At 33.9% G+C, this 13,122-nt stretch overlaps 2 protein-coding genes and 1 long non-coding RNA gene across 4 annotated transcripts; 2 read left to right on the plus strand and 1 right to left on the minus strand.

Annotated features, from left to right (window-relative positions):
- Window positions 1-8: 8 nt before the first annotated feature.
- LOC146943256 (putative aquaporin PIP2-8) lies at window positions 9-1,243 on the plus strand. Its single transcript, XM_085757344.1, has 2 exons — window positions 9-793; window positions 894-1,243. The coding sequence occupies exons 1-2, from the start codon at window positions 65-67 to the stop codon at window positions 1,011-1,013; spliced, it is 849 nt and encodes a 282-aa protein (XP_085613470.1). The 5' UTR covers window positions 9-64; the 3' UTR covers window positions 1,014-1,243.
- Window positions 1,244-4,709: 3,466 nt separating this feature from the next.
- On the plus strand, window positions 4,710-9,454 carry LOC146943257 (uncharacterized). The gene is made up of 2 exons (XR_015032995.1): window positions 4,710-5,613; window positions 9,015-9,454. It is a non-coding gene; the product is annotated as an uncharacterized LOC146943257 (long non-coding RNA).
- LOC146943258 (uncharacterized) lies at window positions 9,281-11,418 on the minus strand. Of its 2 annotated transcripts, none has more exons than XM_085757347.1 (4): window positions 11,315-11,418; window positions 10,965-11,199; window positions 10,341-10,513; window positions 9,281-10,245 (listed from the first exon to the last, which is right to left on the minus strand). In XM_085757347.1, exons 2-4 carry the CDS (start codon window positions 11,197-11,199, stop codon window positions 9,469-9,471), a joined length of 1,185 nt encoding a protein of 394 aa, XP_085613473.1. In that variant the 5' UTR covers window positions 11,315-11,418; the 3' UTR covers window positions 9,281-9,468. The 2 variants fall into 2 exon arrangements, with proteins under 2 accessions (XP_085613473.1, XP_085613472.1); XM_085757346.1 differs by having other exon boundaries at window positions 9,281-10,248.
- Between the last annotated feature and the right edge of the window lie 1,704 nt (window positions 11,419-13,122).

Raw genomic sequence — 13,122 nt, forward strand, 5'->3', positions numbered from 1 at the left:
CAATCTCCGCAAACATAACAATAACACATTACACAGACAAAGAAAGAAAGAAAGAAAGAGAAAAATGTCTAAAGAAGTGAGTGAAGAAGGGCACCTACCACATCCTCACGGTAAGGACTACGCAGACCCACCACCAGCACCCCTCCTTGACTTCGCTGAGATTAAGCTCTGGTCTTTCTACAGAGCTCTCATCGCTGAGTTCATAGCCACCCTCCTCTTTCTCTACGTCACTGTCGCCACCGTCATTGGTCACAAAAAACAAACTGGTCCATGTGACGGTGTTGGCCTTCTAGGCATAGCATGGTCCTTTGGTGGCATGATCTTTGTCCTTGTCTACTGCACCGCTGGTATCTCCGGTGGCCACATTAACCCTGCTGTCACATTCGGCCTTTTCTTGGCTCGTAAAGTGTCTCTCATAAGAGCAGTGTTATACATGGTAGCACAGTGTTTAGGTGCTATCTGTGGCGTTGGGTTGGTGAAGGCTTTCATGAAACACCCTTACAACCACCTCGGCGGCGGTGCTAACTCTGTAGCTTCCGGTTACAGCAAAGGCTCTGCCCTCGGTGCTGAAATTATCGGAACTTTTGTGTTGGTTTACACTGTTTTCTCTGCTACTGACCCTAAGAGAAGCGCACGGGACTCACATGTCCCTGTTTTGGCTCCTTTGCCCATTGGTTTTGCTGTTTTTATGGTTCACCTTGCAACTATACCAATCACCGGTACCGGAATCAACCCTGCTAGGAGCTTCGGTGCTGCTGTCATCTTCAACAATGCCAAAGTTTGGGATGACCATGTATGTTAATTATATCTTTCATTTCAATTTATATATAATTTTGACATGCAATTAATGCAAATTATTATAATTAACGTGTATATACTATATATGCATGCAGTGGATCTTCTGGGTTGGACCGTTGGTGGGAGCGTTGGCAGCGGCTGCATACCATCAATACATTCTTAGAGCGGCGGCTATCAAGGCGTTGGGCTCCTTTAGAAGCAACCCCACCAACTAAATTAATTAATTAATTAATTAACAGTAGGAATCATGCATATGCATAAAACTTCTGTATTTGTTAGCATTTCAACATGCTTTATGTGTATCAGTATCAGATTGATTGTTCATCATCACATTTCTTCTGTATTTTCATTTATTTATTCAGTTTGTTTGTACAAGATGAGATGATGATACCTGTGCTTGTTCTGACCTTTCATTTCATATTTATTTATATTTCAATTTAATTTACTTTTATTGTCTATCATCTATTTTTATATTTCTACTTCATGCATACAACTATTTTTAATTACAATGTTTTAGTAAGAGTCGATATGTAAATTAGTCTTGAGATTGCACAATTGTATCATTCATATCCTAATATTATCTATTCCTCCGGTCACTAATATAAGAAAAAATCAATTTTTTTAGGTTCGTTCATTAAAAGAATGTATCCAATCAATAATATTGACCAAATACATCGAATATCTTTACCCGCAACTGCAATTGAATTGGGGAGTTTGTTGTTGATATGTTTGAAATTCAATAACCTTTGTCACTTCATCTAAAATGATAAAGTTTGAATGGTGTTAACATGACTTAGGTTGATAATATTGAGAACTAAGTTACTCCTTTTTGCAAACTAGTAAATTGATTTTCTGTTCAACTTTTTTCTCTCACCCAAACTTTTTAAGTACATATATTTGAAAATATTTTTTTAAGAGACTAAAATGAAATATATTATCAAATCAAAATGTCTTTCCTTAATACAAGATGTACTAAAGAAAGATAACAAAGTCGAAACATTATTTACAAGATGAACCTGTACAAGAAATAATTACTAGAAAAGAAATAATTACTAGAAAAGAAATAACGCTTAACCTATGCTCAGCATGGTGAACGAACTAAGCCACCAACCATGGTAATTGAAGGGAAGAGTAGCAAATTTCGCCTTCAACCACCTAAAGGCTAGAGACTCAATCTTATCAACCACATGAATTACCAAGCTTTCTTTGTCGTTAAATAGCCTGTTATTTTTTTCTTTCCAAATTTCCCAAACCGTAGCAAACTAGATGACCTGTGATATTGAGCAACGCATATTTGTGATACCACCACTAACACTGAATTGATTAAAATGGTCTGGCACCTGAGCAGGGATGACCGCAGAAATGTCAAGCCACCTATAGATAAAATGCTAGACAGACTCAAAAATATTACAATGTAAGAATAAATGATGGGAAGATTCGACCGAACCACACCTAGCTACACACAACCTGGAGTCGTATTATTTTTTTTTTTTTGTAGTGGCCGGGGTTTGAACCTCGGACCTTGCATATTCTATGCATTGTTCCAACCAGCTGAGCTAAGCTCACGGGGACCCTGGAGTCGTATTTGAAAATATTGTTAGCTTTACGTAATTGCATTTGAATATGTGAATTTGTTGTTGCAAGTGTGAATTTTAATAGTGCTATCAATAAAAAAAAATCATTTATAAAGACAACTTCCATAATACAAAATTTATTTTTTATTAACACGACTCATATTGATAATATTGAGAACTAGCTTACTCATTTTTGCAAACCAATAAATTACTTATGTGTTCAATTTATGTTTCTCACCCAATTATTATTCTTTTTGAGAGAATCACCCAAACTTTTGAAGTACATAAATTTGAAACTATGGTAAGTTTTACGAAATTAATTACAATAACGTCGTAATTTTGTTGAAATTCTAAAATATAGTTTTTACTAAAATCACACCATCATGTAATTTTGCGTTAAATGCTTTGTGAACCTAAACATGTACGTTCTATTTAAGAGATTAGTTCTTTAATTTGAATGAGAAATTTATTTATCTCCATAACACAATCCTTTTAATAAGTAATAGATCTAAAAAATATATTAGAGAATGAAGATAAAAAATTTCATCATGTTTTTTATAACAAAAACAACATTTTTCGCACGTCAATGGAGACTGTCTAAATTCAACTGAAGTTATTTGTTGATGGATTTTATAACATTGGGGACTAACATAGCTTAACATTGGGAAAATTAATTACTTTAGTCGCTAAATAAGAAAGGAGTCGTCACTTTAGTCCATAAATGCAGATAAGGTGCAAAATAGTCCCTGAATGTATACTCTGTTGGTCAATTTAGTCCCTGAATGCAAACTTTGTTAGTCAATTTAGTCCCTGAATGCAGACTCCATTAGTCACTTTAGTCTCTAAAATTGATTAACGGAGTCCACACTCAGGGACTGTTTTGCAATTTCTCTGTATTTAGGGACTAAATCGACTACTCCTTTCTTATTCAGGGATTAAAGTGACTAATTCCTCTCTTAACATTATTTATCAAATTATTTGCAATCATTTCCCCCCACTACTTTTTTTTTACCGTTATTCAAGGGTGGCCTTACGCCTTAGACTCTCTAGCAAAAGTGTGGTGGTTGCTGAGAAAGAGAAGAGGGGTCACTCTTTTCGAAAAGGCAGGAGTTGTCCTCTTTCAATCAACCACTGGGCTCAGCACAGTTATTAAAAAGTTGCAAAAAGTAAAGCAGAATGGTGAAAGTGTAGAGGCCAGGGTCCAAGCAATACCTACTATAGGTGGATGGACACGTGTTTTTCTCTTTCTCTTTTACCAGGGGATCCCATGTGTCAAAAAGACCTCACCCGGTATGTGTTATGTTTGGAGCGAGAAGAATTGATTTCATGGAAGGTTAACAAGTGTTTTTGAAATACTCTTTAAATATCAAAAGTAGTAAAATTTTATGAAAGTTTGTGCATTTATTATATTGGAAATTGAACTTTTTACTTTTTTAAACAAAAATTTCTTCATTAAAAATGATTAAAGAGTGCTCCGGAGGTACTCGTTAACAAGACACTTGATTCTATTATAGTTAAAAATGAGTTTGGTTGGATACATTTACTAGTTGATGTTGTTTGAAAAATTTGAGTCACAATTGATTTTAGGCTAAAATGTAGTTTTGATCTCTGTAAATATGTCTCGTTTTGGTTTTAGTTCCTGTAAAAAAAAATTTTTGTAGTTTTTGGTCCCTGCAAATATGTCTCGTTTTGGCTTTGGTCCCTAACCCCACTTTTGTGATGATTTGTACACGTGACACATGATGACTAAATCCATTTTATAGAAAAATAGTCACAGAAAAATATTTTGATTTTTAAAAAGGTCCCTCTAAAATATTTTGTTTTTGAAAATAGTCCTGGAGGGACTATTTTCAAAAACCAAATATTTTGCAGGGACCAAAAACTACAAAAATAAAATAAAATTACAGGGAGCAAGATGGCTATGAAAGAGGGGAAGCACTTGGGTGACATAATGTCACCGTGACATTAAATCTAGGCCACACAACACACATTGCCACATAACATCTGGGCCACACAACACACACACCTTTGTGTGGCCCAGATTTAATGTCAGATGACATTATGTCACCTAAGTATTTTCCATGAAAGAGCATCTAGAAACAACATTTAAAAGGCTTTAATATGTGTTTCGTCCCTGTAACTAGAGGTCATTTAAAAATTCGTCACTGTAATCGTTAATCCAGGCAAATTAGTCTTGCAAAGTTTAATCATTTAAAATTTCATCCCTACACCCACTTAATTACTGACACATCATCAAATTAGCAAAATGGCATGGGAATGGACAAAAATACCCTCATCATACTTCTTCTTAGATCTTCATCTCTACCACAATCCAACAATCTTCATCATCAACATCAATCCTTCATAGCTGCAATTGAACATTATAATCAACAACAAACACAAATCCAAATTTTTTTTCCACTAATTTTTTTTTTAAAGAAGATTCTGTATTTCACTAAAACAAACATAACCAGCGTATAAAAAAATTCTTCATTTCTTCTACCTCCTTCCCATATCATTCGGAAAATCAAATGAGGTTGTGTCGCAAATCATTTCTCTAAGAATGATTTACAATGCTCTTTGTTCTTCTTTTCCTACAAAGTACACAGAGAAGGCAAAAAGCCAAGCTCCCACACCCAACCCCTAAAATCTGAAATCGAAAACGAATTGGAAGATGAAATCACCCTTTTCATCTTCGATTCTCTGCGTCGGACCTCACACAACAATGCTGGAGCGGTGTCTCGGATCTCGCCGTCTCCGTCAGATGCAGCGCGCATTCCGCCGCGGCACTCTCACCTTCCTCTGTCTCTTCCTCACCGTCGTCGTCCTCCGTGGCACAATCGGCACCGGAAAATTCGGATGAACAACTGTTGGTGATTCTTACTATACACTTGGTCCCAAAATCTCCGATTGGGATGAACAACTGCTGGTGATCATTATCTGTTGAAATCGATTAAGAATAAGATTGATTATTGTAGGCTTCATGGTTTTGAGATTTTCTTTAACATGGCTTTAGATGATTTATGATGAGAAGAATTGGATTGGTTTGAATACTGGAAGTTTTTTGTTGAGGAAATGGCAGTGGTCACTTGATATTCTTGATGCTTGGGCAGGGCACCAATGGGACCTAAAGGGAAGATTAGAGATGAAGTTGGGAAGATTCTTACTATATTTCTGAGATGATTTATGAGAAGATTTATTCGGTTTGGGATGGAAGAAGAAGGTCTTGATGGATGTTCAGGTAAATCGATGTTTTTTTTTTTTTTTTTTTAAAAAAAATTTGGGAATGAATGTTGTTTCCAGTAAGAAGAAGAGAGAATGAGAAGATGATGAAGACAGGGGCAAAACTGACATTTCATGTGTTGGTTGTTCAATTAACAAAGCCACGTCATCAAATTAATGACGTGACAGTCATTAAGTGGGTCAAGAGACGAAATTTTAAATGATTAAACTTTGCAAAGCTAATTTGCCAGGATTAACGATTACAGTGACGAATTTTTAAATGACACCTAATTGTAGGGACGAAACACATATTAAAACCCATTTAAAATGTTGTGGGAATTGATCAATAATGTTGATTAATTAATTCATAGCGCTGCATTTATTTACGTGGTCTTAAGCTCGAGTGAAATTGCATGAGTTATTTTTGTGTTCAGTTGAGTTTTTTTTTTCTTTCTCTTTTTCTTTATTTGATTTGAGCTATTAAAACGAATCGAGTTTTTCACAAGTTTTAATTGAGTTGAGTTTGAGCGATAAAAAAGTTCGTGACGAACTCAAATCAAGTTTCAAATCGATTAAATTTTAATCGAGTCGAGTTCAGCCAAGTTTGACTCGGTTCGACTCATTTCAAGCTTTAAGTGTAGTAGTGAAGTGGCATGCATACCCCTACGACTGTGTTATAACTTGAATTAAATTAGATCATCTCATTTTCTTTTCTTTTGTTCTTAGGCATGATAGCAAAACTATGTACCCGTGGATATTCGTCCAAACCGAATCCGATTTAACGAGTTTTCCCCCGCATTTGATTGGGTTTGAATATGAGTTTGGGTTTCTCTGATTTCAAAATGTAGGTATGAGACAGGCAAGAGAGATATAAGTACCCGTACCAAACTCATACTCAAAACCGTCTCAAATATAGAAAATTACTCTATTACCCCTTTTATATAATTATGAACTCAAACTCTAAATTATTTCACTCACACGGTCATAATTTTAATCTATCATATGACACTCGCCCACTTCTATGAGTTCTCTCTGTTTTCCTTCCACATCTCCCACCCTTAGTATCTCTCTTCTCCATCACCATAGTCATCGTATATTCTTAATCGGTCTCACTCTCATGAATTTACAACGTGATTCGCTCTTGGTCATGCCATTATTTCCACTCTCTTTGTCACCATCATCTTCACATGTTTCTTTTATGATTTATGTTTGATTTTATTTTGGGTTACGTTTCCTAAGTTAAAAACGTTCACCACCCTTATAATTTTCTATCCATTATATTTTGAAATAATATGTAAGTTGGTTTGATAATTTAGTTATCAGTTAATTTAGTTTGTGATGTGGTTTGTACTTGGTTATGTTGTTTTTGATAATTTGGATTATCAGTTAATTTAAAACATTGATATTTTGACTATATGTTGATATGCCATGTTATTCGGTTTGATAATTGTCATGTTATAATAAATGTCATTGATATATAATAAAGCAACCAAATCATTCGGTCAAAGAAATGTTAAAGTGAACATATTGATAGATAATGCATTACAACATTGCACTTTAGGTTAAAAAAACTTATTTTTTTTGTTAAAAAAATGATTCAATGCGGAGACTGTGATACCCAAAACCGTCGAAGCTGAAAGATTAAATTCAATTTCTCATCTCCGTCTAATGTAAGTAGAATAAATTTCACACAAGAGCAAATTTTATTCCGAGTAAAATAGAACAAAACATATACTAATCACGGCGAATCACCATTTTTTTAATGGCAAATGTTATTATATGATAATATTTTCTTTCTTGTTAGGATTCGAACCATTGACCTTTAATTTATTTAATTTCTTAACTCAATCAAATGAACTTCATATCCCTTACAAAGAACCAAAGAAGAATAAATATCATTCTTCCTTAATGCTATCACGCCTTACAACAAATAATGTGAAGAACTGTTTGAATCACATAGCATGATGAACTCTTTTAAGCGTACAACATTCTATTAGGTCTCCATGTGTTCTCATTTAGGCATGGCAACAAAACCCATACCCGTAGTTACACACCCAAACCAAACCCAATTTGACGGGTTTTCCCCGTTTTGACTGGGTTTGGGTATGAGTTTGGGTTTTCCCCGATTTCAAAACACGGGTATGGGATGGGTAACGAGTATATAGGCACCCACCCCGAACTCATACCCAAACCCGTCCCGAATGCAGAAAAATATTTTATGTTGATATGTCATGTTATTTTGTTTGATAATTGCCTTGTTATAAAAACTACCATTGATATTTAATGGAGCAACTAAATGAGTCGGTCTAACAAATGTTAAAGTGAACATATTGTTGGATAATGCATTACAATATTTCTCTAGGGATTGCAAAAAAAATTCTATTTTTTATTAAAAAAAATTATTCAATGCGGGGATGGGTATGGGGCGGGGATACCCGAACCCGTCGGTGACGGGGATGGGGTTCAATTTCTCATCCCCGTTGGGTATGGGTGGGGTAACGAGTAAGTATATGAGAATCGGGTATGGGGATGGGGAATGTAAAACCCGTCCCCACCCCGCCCCATTGCCGTGCCTATTCTCATTAAATTGCATCAAGTCTTTTCATACATATTTTTATAGGTTTGTTGATCCTTGAATTCATGGTCATCAATTAATTTGGTTCTTGAATTTTTTGAAATAGCAAAATCGTCTCTCAATTTGTCACGTTTATCAAATGAGTCCTTCCGTCAATTGCATCAAGTCTGTTTCATACATTTCTTTGATAGGTTTGCTGATCCTTTAATTTATGGTCATTAATTAATTTGGTTCTTGAATTTTTTAAAATAGTAAAATCGTCTCTCAATTTGCTTCACGTTTATCAAACGAGTCCTTCCGTCAACTCCAAACGTTTCACCAATTGAAATGTAATGTTAAAGGTTGATGTGCCCATCTATATCATTTGCCACGTATACATGGGCCAACTTGCTTGAACTTATTTCTTTCCTAAAATAGAAAATCATCAAGCTAAGCAATATATTAAACCCCCTCACACACAACAAATTTTCATCCCTTCTCCATCGTATTCACCCTAAATCAGTTTAACTAACGGGCCAATACGTTCAAAGTTGTAACTTACATTTGCTGAGAAAAAGCCAGCAGCAAATGTTTTTACTGTTTTTTTTATGAAACGTTTTACTAACTATTGTTCTTTATAGACTAACTAGTTTATTGTATTGTATAGTTTAATTTACAATGGTTAAATTTTTAAGGTTAAATGTTTTTGTGTATATGTGTAAGTCTTTCTTTTTTAGCATGCTTTGGAACCATTAATGAACTGGTAATAACTTTTTTTTTCCCCATCCTACATTATTTTTAGATTATATAATCAGAACGAGTTAAAAGCATGTAAAACTTTTCTTTTATTTATTTATTTATTTCAGAATCCAAAAAGTAGGATACGCGGGTAATTGGAGGCCTGAAAAAAAATTCAGGAATGGATTTGGCTATTGGATCAACTCATTAAAAGTCACAACTCATGACGTTGGTTCTGGAATAAGAGTCCAATTAATGACATATTGATCTTATAAATGTATATAGAAAGACTTTCTATACAGGAATTCATCTAGAGTGTCTACCAATTATAAAAAGCATATAAGTATAAAATATGTATACAGAGATAGAAAGTTCCTACAGATCGACCAAATACTTTTGGCATAAAAGAAATCACATAAGCCTATGTTGCTTGCATCCAATTTTATTGAGTAATGTATTCTACTTTCTATAAACACTATACTCTGACAATCACACTAGTGCACCAATGTGATAAGCAGTTTCCTTAACCCTCAAACAAAAACAGGAAAAAAAGAAAGAAGAAAAGAAATGCAAGTTTGGTTATTATAATAGTTGATCTATCTTTGACTTGATAGGTAGCGTGGTTTGATCATCTACTAATCCTGAAGACATGAGCTGCTCAAGCTCGCTCAAACGATCTCTGATTTCAGGAATTCGGATATTAATATCAGCAACCTCTTGTTCTTTCTGAGCCAATGTTTCCAACTCTGATTCTAGCTGTTCTCTCAATGATTCCATTTCAAGATCATAGTTAGCCTTTTCCATTTCCATATCCTGATGGTGACTAATCAATTCAATATTTTCAACAATTTCATCGAGTGTGTTACGCAACCATGCTACACGAAGATGAGCAGATTCAACATCCTTAACAATATCCAACAATTCAGTCACTTTGGTCTTACTTATTGAATCGGAAGAAGATTGTAATTCTTGGACCACAAAGCATACACACTCCATGTAATATGACCTCATTACAACTGATTCCAAATCACAGCTTGCCCCAATATCACCATACTTGTCAAGTATTGTTTGTAGGATGGAACCAAAACTTTCTTTGACATTGTATTTTCCAATTGAAACACGGGATTCAGATACAACACTGACACTATCTGCTTCTCCTTCGCTACTAGTATCTATTTCTTTGTTGTGGAGAGGAAGGGGATTGCCAGAGAAACTAAAATCTTTGGAACCACCTTCACCAGTTTCATCAGAATTGGTTACTGGAACGATTTCATGAGAAGCAGCGACTTTGTCCTCTTTCTTTGTTTCAGTTTTATTGGGGAGGACCTCAGTAGCACCATCCTTAACTTGATCTTTAGGCTGCTAAAAAGAAACAATATATAGTGTTTAAATATATATATGGTTTATTATCTTTTGGTTTTATATTAACAAAAGGTTGTGTAAAGGGACAGTACCATAACATCTGGGATGTGTAATTGAGCAGAAATTGGGCCAGAAGAAGGAATGATCTCATCGTTTTTGTTATGAGAATAATGTGGTTTTGTTGGTGGAACACTTTGAAGAACAGGAGGTTGTGGCTTAGAACCCACCTTCTTCCTATGATCAATCTTGGAATGAGGAGTGGCACCTGCAATTTGATCTTATTTTATCAATGAATTGATAGAATTGACTAGTATCTATTTACTAACATAACATCATAGTATGTATGAATGTAATGACACAATGAGTGCAGGAGATAAAAATGTGTTGGCAAAGAAAAGAAAACCAATCCATTCTAATGAAATGGTCAAACAAAATGGCCATGCACCTGCACCTACTTACTACACATGTAAACGAGTCTGTTTCTAAACAAAATTACTACTGTAATATATTACAGCTGCTAAATCTTTTGCTGCTTTAATTTAAATTATAAGTGTTGGTTGGTTCGCAAGACATATTTTAAATAAGAGTATTAGATTGAATACAATAGTGGAATATAAAAAATTTCCATTTTTCATAAACCCTCTATTTATTTTTGTAAAAAATAAATAAATTAGATATAAGAATGAGAGAGAGAGAGAGAGAGAGAGAGGAGGAACCTGAATTGTTGCAATTGGCATCACACTTATGATAAGGATTGGATGATTTAGGACAAGAAGAAGCATAAGTACGTCTTTCACCTCCATTAATAACCTTTCTATTATTGCTATTACTTGCAGTACCAGCAGCAACATGATGTGGTTTGGTTCCCTTTGTCTTTTGGGAGCAAGCTTGAGTGCATTGATGGTAAGGATTTGAAGCATTTGCACAGCTACCGTTGCTACTAGACATCATCTAAATACATAAATAAAATTAAGATCAAAATAAATAGATACTAAATACCCAATTTCTTTCTAGTTGGATTTTCAAAACAATCAAATACTAGTAGTTAAAAAGCAAATAAACTTACAACAATTAATTAGCTAGGACTAGGATTATGATAGTTATCAAGCGGTACAAGAAGAAAGAACGATGGAAAGTGGAAGAAGCAAGCAATGAATGAATGAATGAATTGAGAAAGATTGAAGGGGAAGAACCGTCCATTTATTGACTCCTCCATGGTGGCGGGTCTCATAACTATTTCGTTGACCATATAGAATTTCCATCATCACGACCATTGACAAATTTTTATTTTTTAATTTTCTATTAAATCATCATATACGTATATACTCCGTCAAAGGTCTTGTCTTCTAGACACTCACGTCGCGTGGACCATTTTTTTTTTTTATCTCTAGTCTAAACTAGATAGATATTCCACAAAAAATAGGCAGAGATTATTAAATGAAAATAAAAATAAGCAACCAACATGACAAACATGTACAATGACAAAAATACGTCTAAAAAAGAAGATTAAAATAGATGTCCATGACGTTGTGTGAATAGAATTATCTCTGGTAGATTTTTTTTAAGAAAAACAAAAAAAAAATGGTTAAATTGATCTATAAACTAGCATATAACTAAAAAGCTAACCGATCATTGAAAAGATAATTGATAGTTGATATCTTATGTATCCGCTATAAATTCATATGTATCCACTATTTTTTTTTTAATCAAAGACAAAAAAATATTTTGGTTCATTCCTTGCAACATGCATCTGCACGGTGACGCGGGAGAAGGAAAAACTATTTTGTGTATATGTAAAAAAGAACTACTGTATCGTTGCGAACAACAATTTCTAAGCACCTTCCTTCAAAAGAAAAGAAAAAACAATTCACGTTGAAAACAAAACAAAACGTGCGTCCATTCCACTCCTACATTTGTTTTCTTTCTTTTATCTTTTCTCGTCTGACAAGCTTCGAGTACACCATTCTTTGGGCATTCCAAACATGTGCTAACTATATAAGACTACTATTTTAAAATTTGTTGACATGATTTTTTTTTTCCTATTTTGCTTTGTCATTTTCTCCCTCTCCCTCTATTTTCACATTATTTTTGAAATGCAAGTGAATTTCAATCGCATAAAGAGTTGGGACTCATGAATTTCACCAAATAATCAAAGTGAATGCTGACATTATTAAAAAGAGTGTTATTAACCCTTCTCTAAAAAAATACTACATGCTATCATTGACCACATACAACTACTATACATAATTAATCATATACTATTTGAATTGTGTAAACCATATAATTCTCGGATGAATACAAAAATATGTTGTCTTGAATTTGTCAAAATATCAATGTTCAAATTAACAAGATATTCATTAACTCTCTTAAAAAATATATATTCATTAACCATTTAATAAAAGAAATTAACCACATGTGAAATACATAAAAGTATTGTGTAAAAGAAAGTTACGAGTTCAAAAAATACATGATACCATGTAATTCAAATGTAAAAAGTAAAATACTGTATCTATTTGTGTCAAAAGAAACTGTCTCAATAACATTTTTATTCCTAAAATACAAGTTCTTTTGGTAATAGTACACCAAAGTCTTAAAAGTTCATTAGGCGAGAATCAAATGTATAACTCGTAAGCATATAACACCGTTTACACAACTAAAGCTTTCAAGATAAATTATTCTTTGGCCTCTCAAAAATACACACACAAAAGAACTCATATCACATTACCAAGACTGATCATGAAGATGATAAAACAAATTCCCACAGTACAACATCGCTACGGTTTCAGATCTACGTTGCATGTTAAATATCCATTGTTTCAAAATACTAATACCCTATTTATTTTATCAATAAAATTTGTTAATTTAGAAACCAAA

The sequence above is a fragment of the Medicago sativa genome, chromosome 3, assembly GCF_051527215.1.
Source record: "Medicago sativa cultivar Bolivia chromosome 3, Bolivia_mono, whole genome shotgun sequence".
NCBI lineage: Eukaryota > Viridiplantae > Streptophyta > Magnoliopsida > Fabales > Fabaceae > Medicago > Medicago sativa.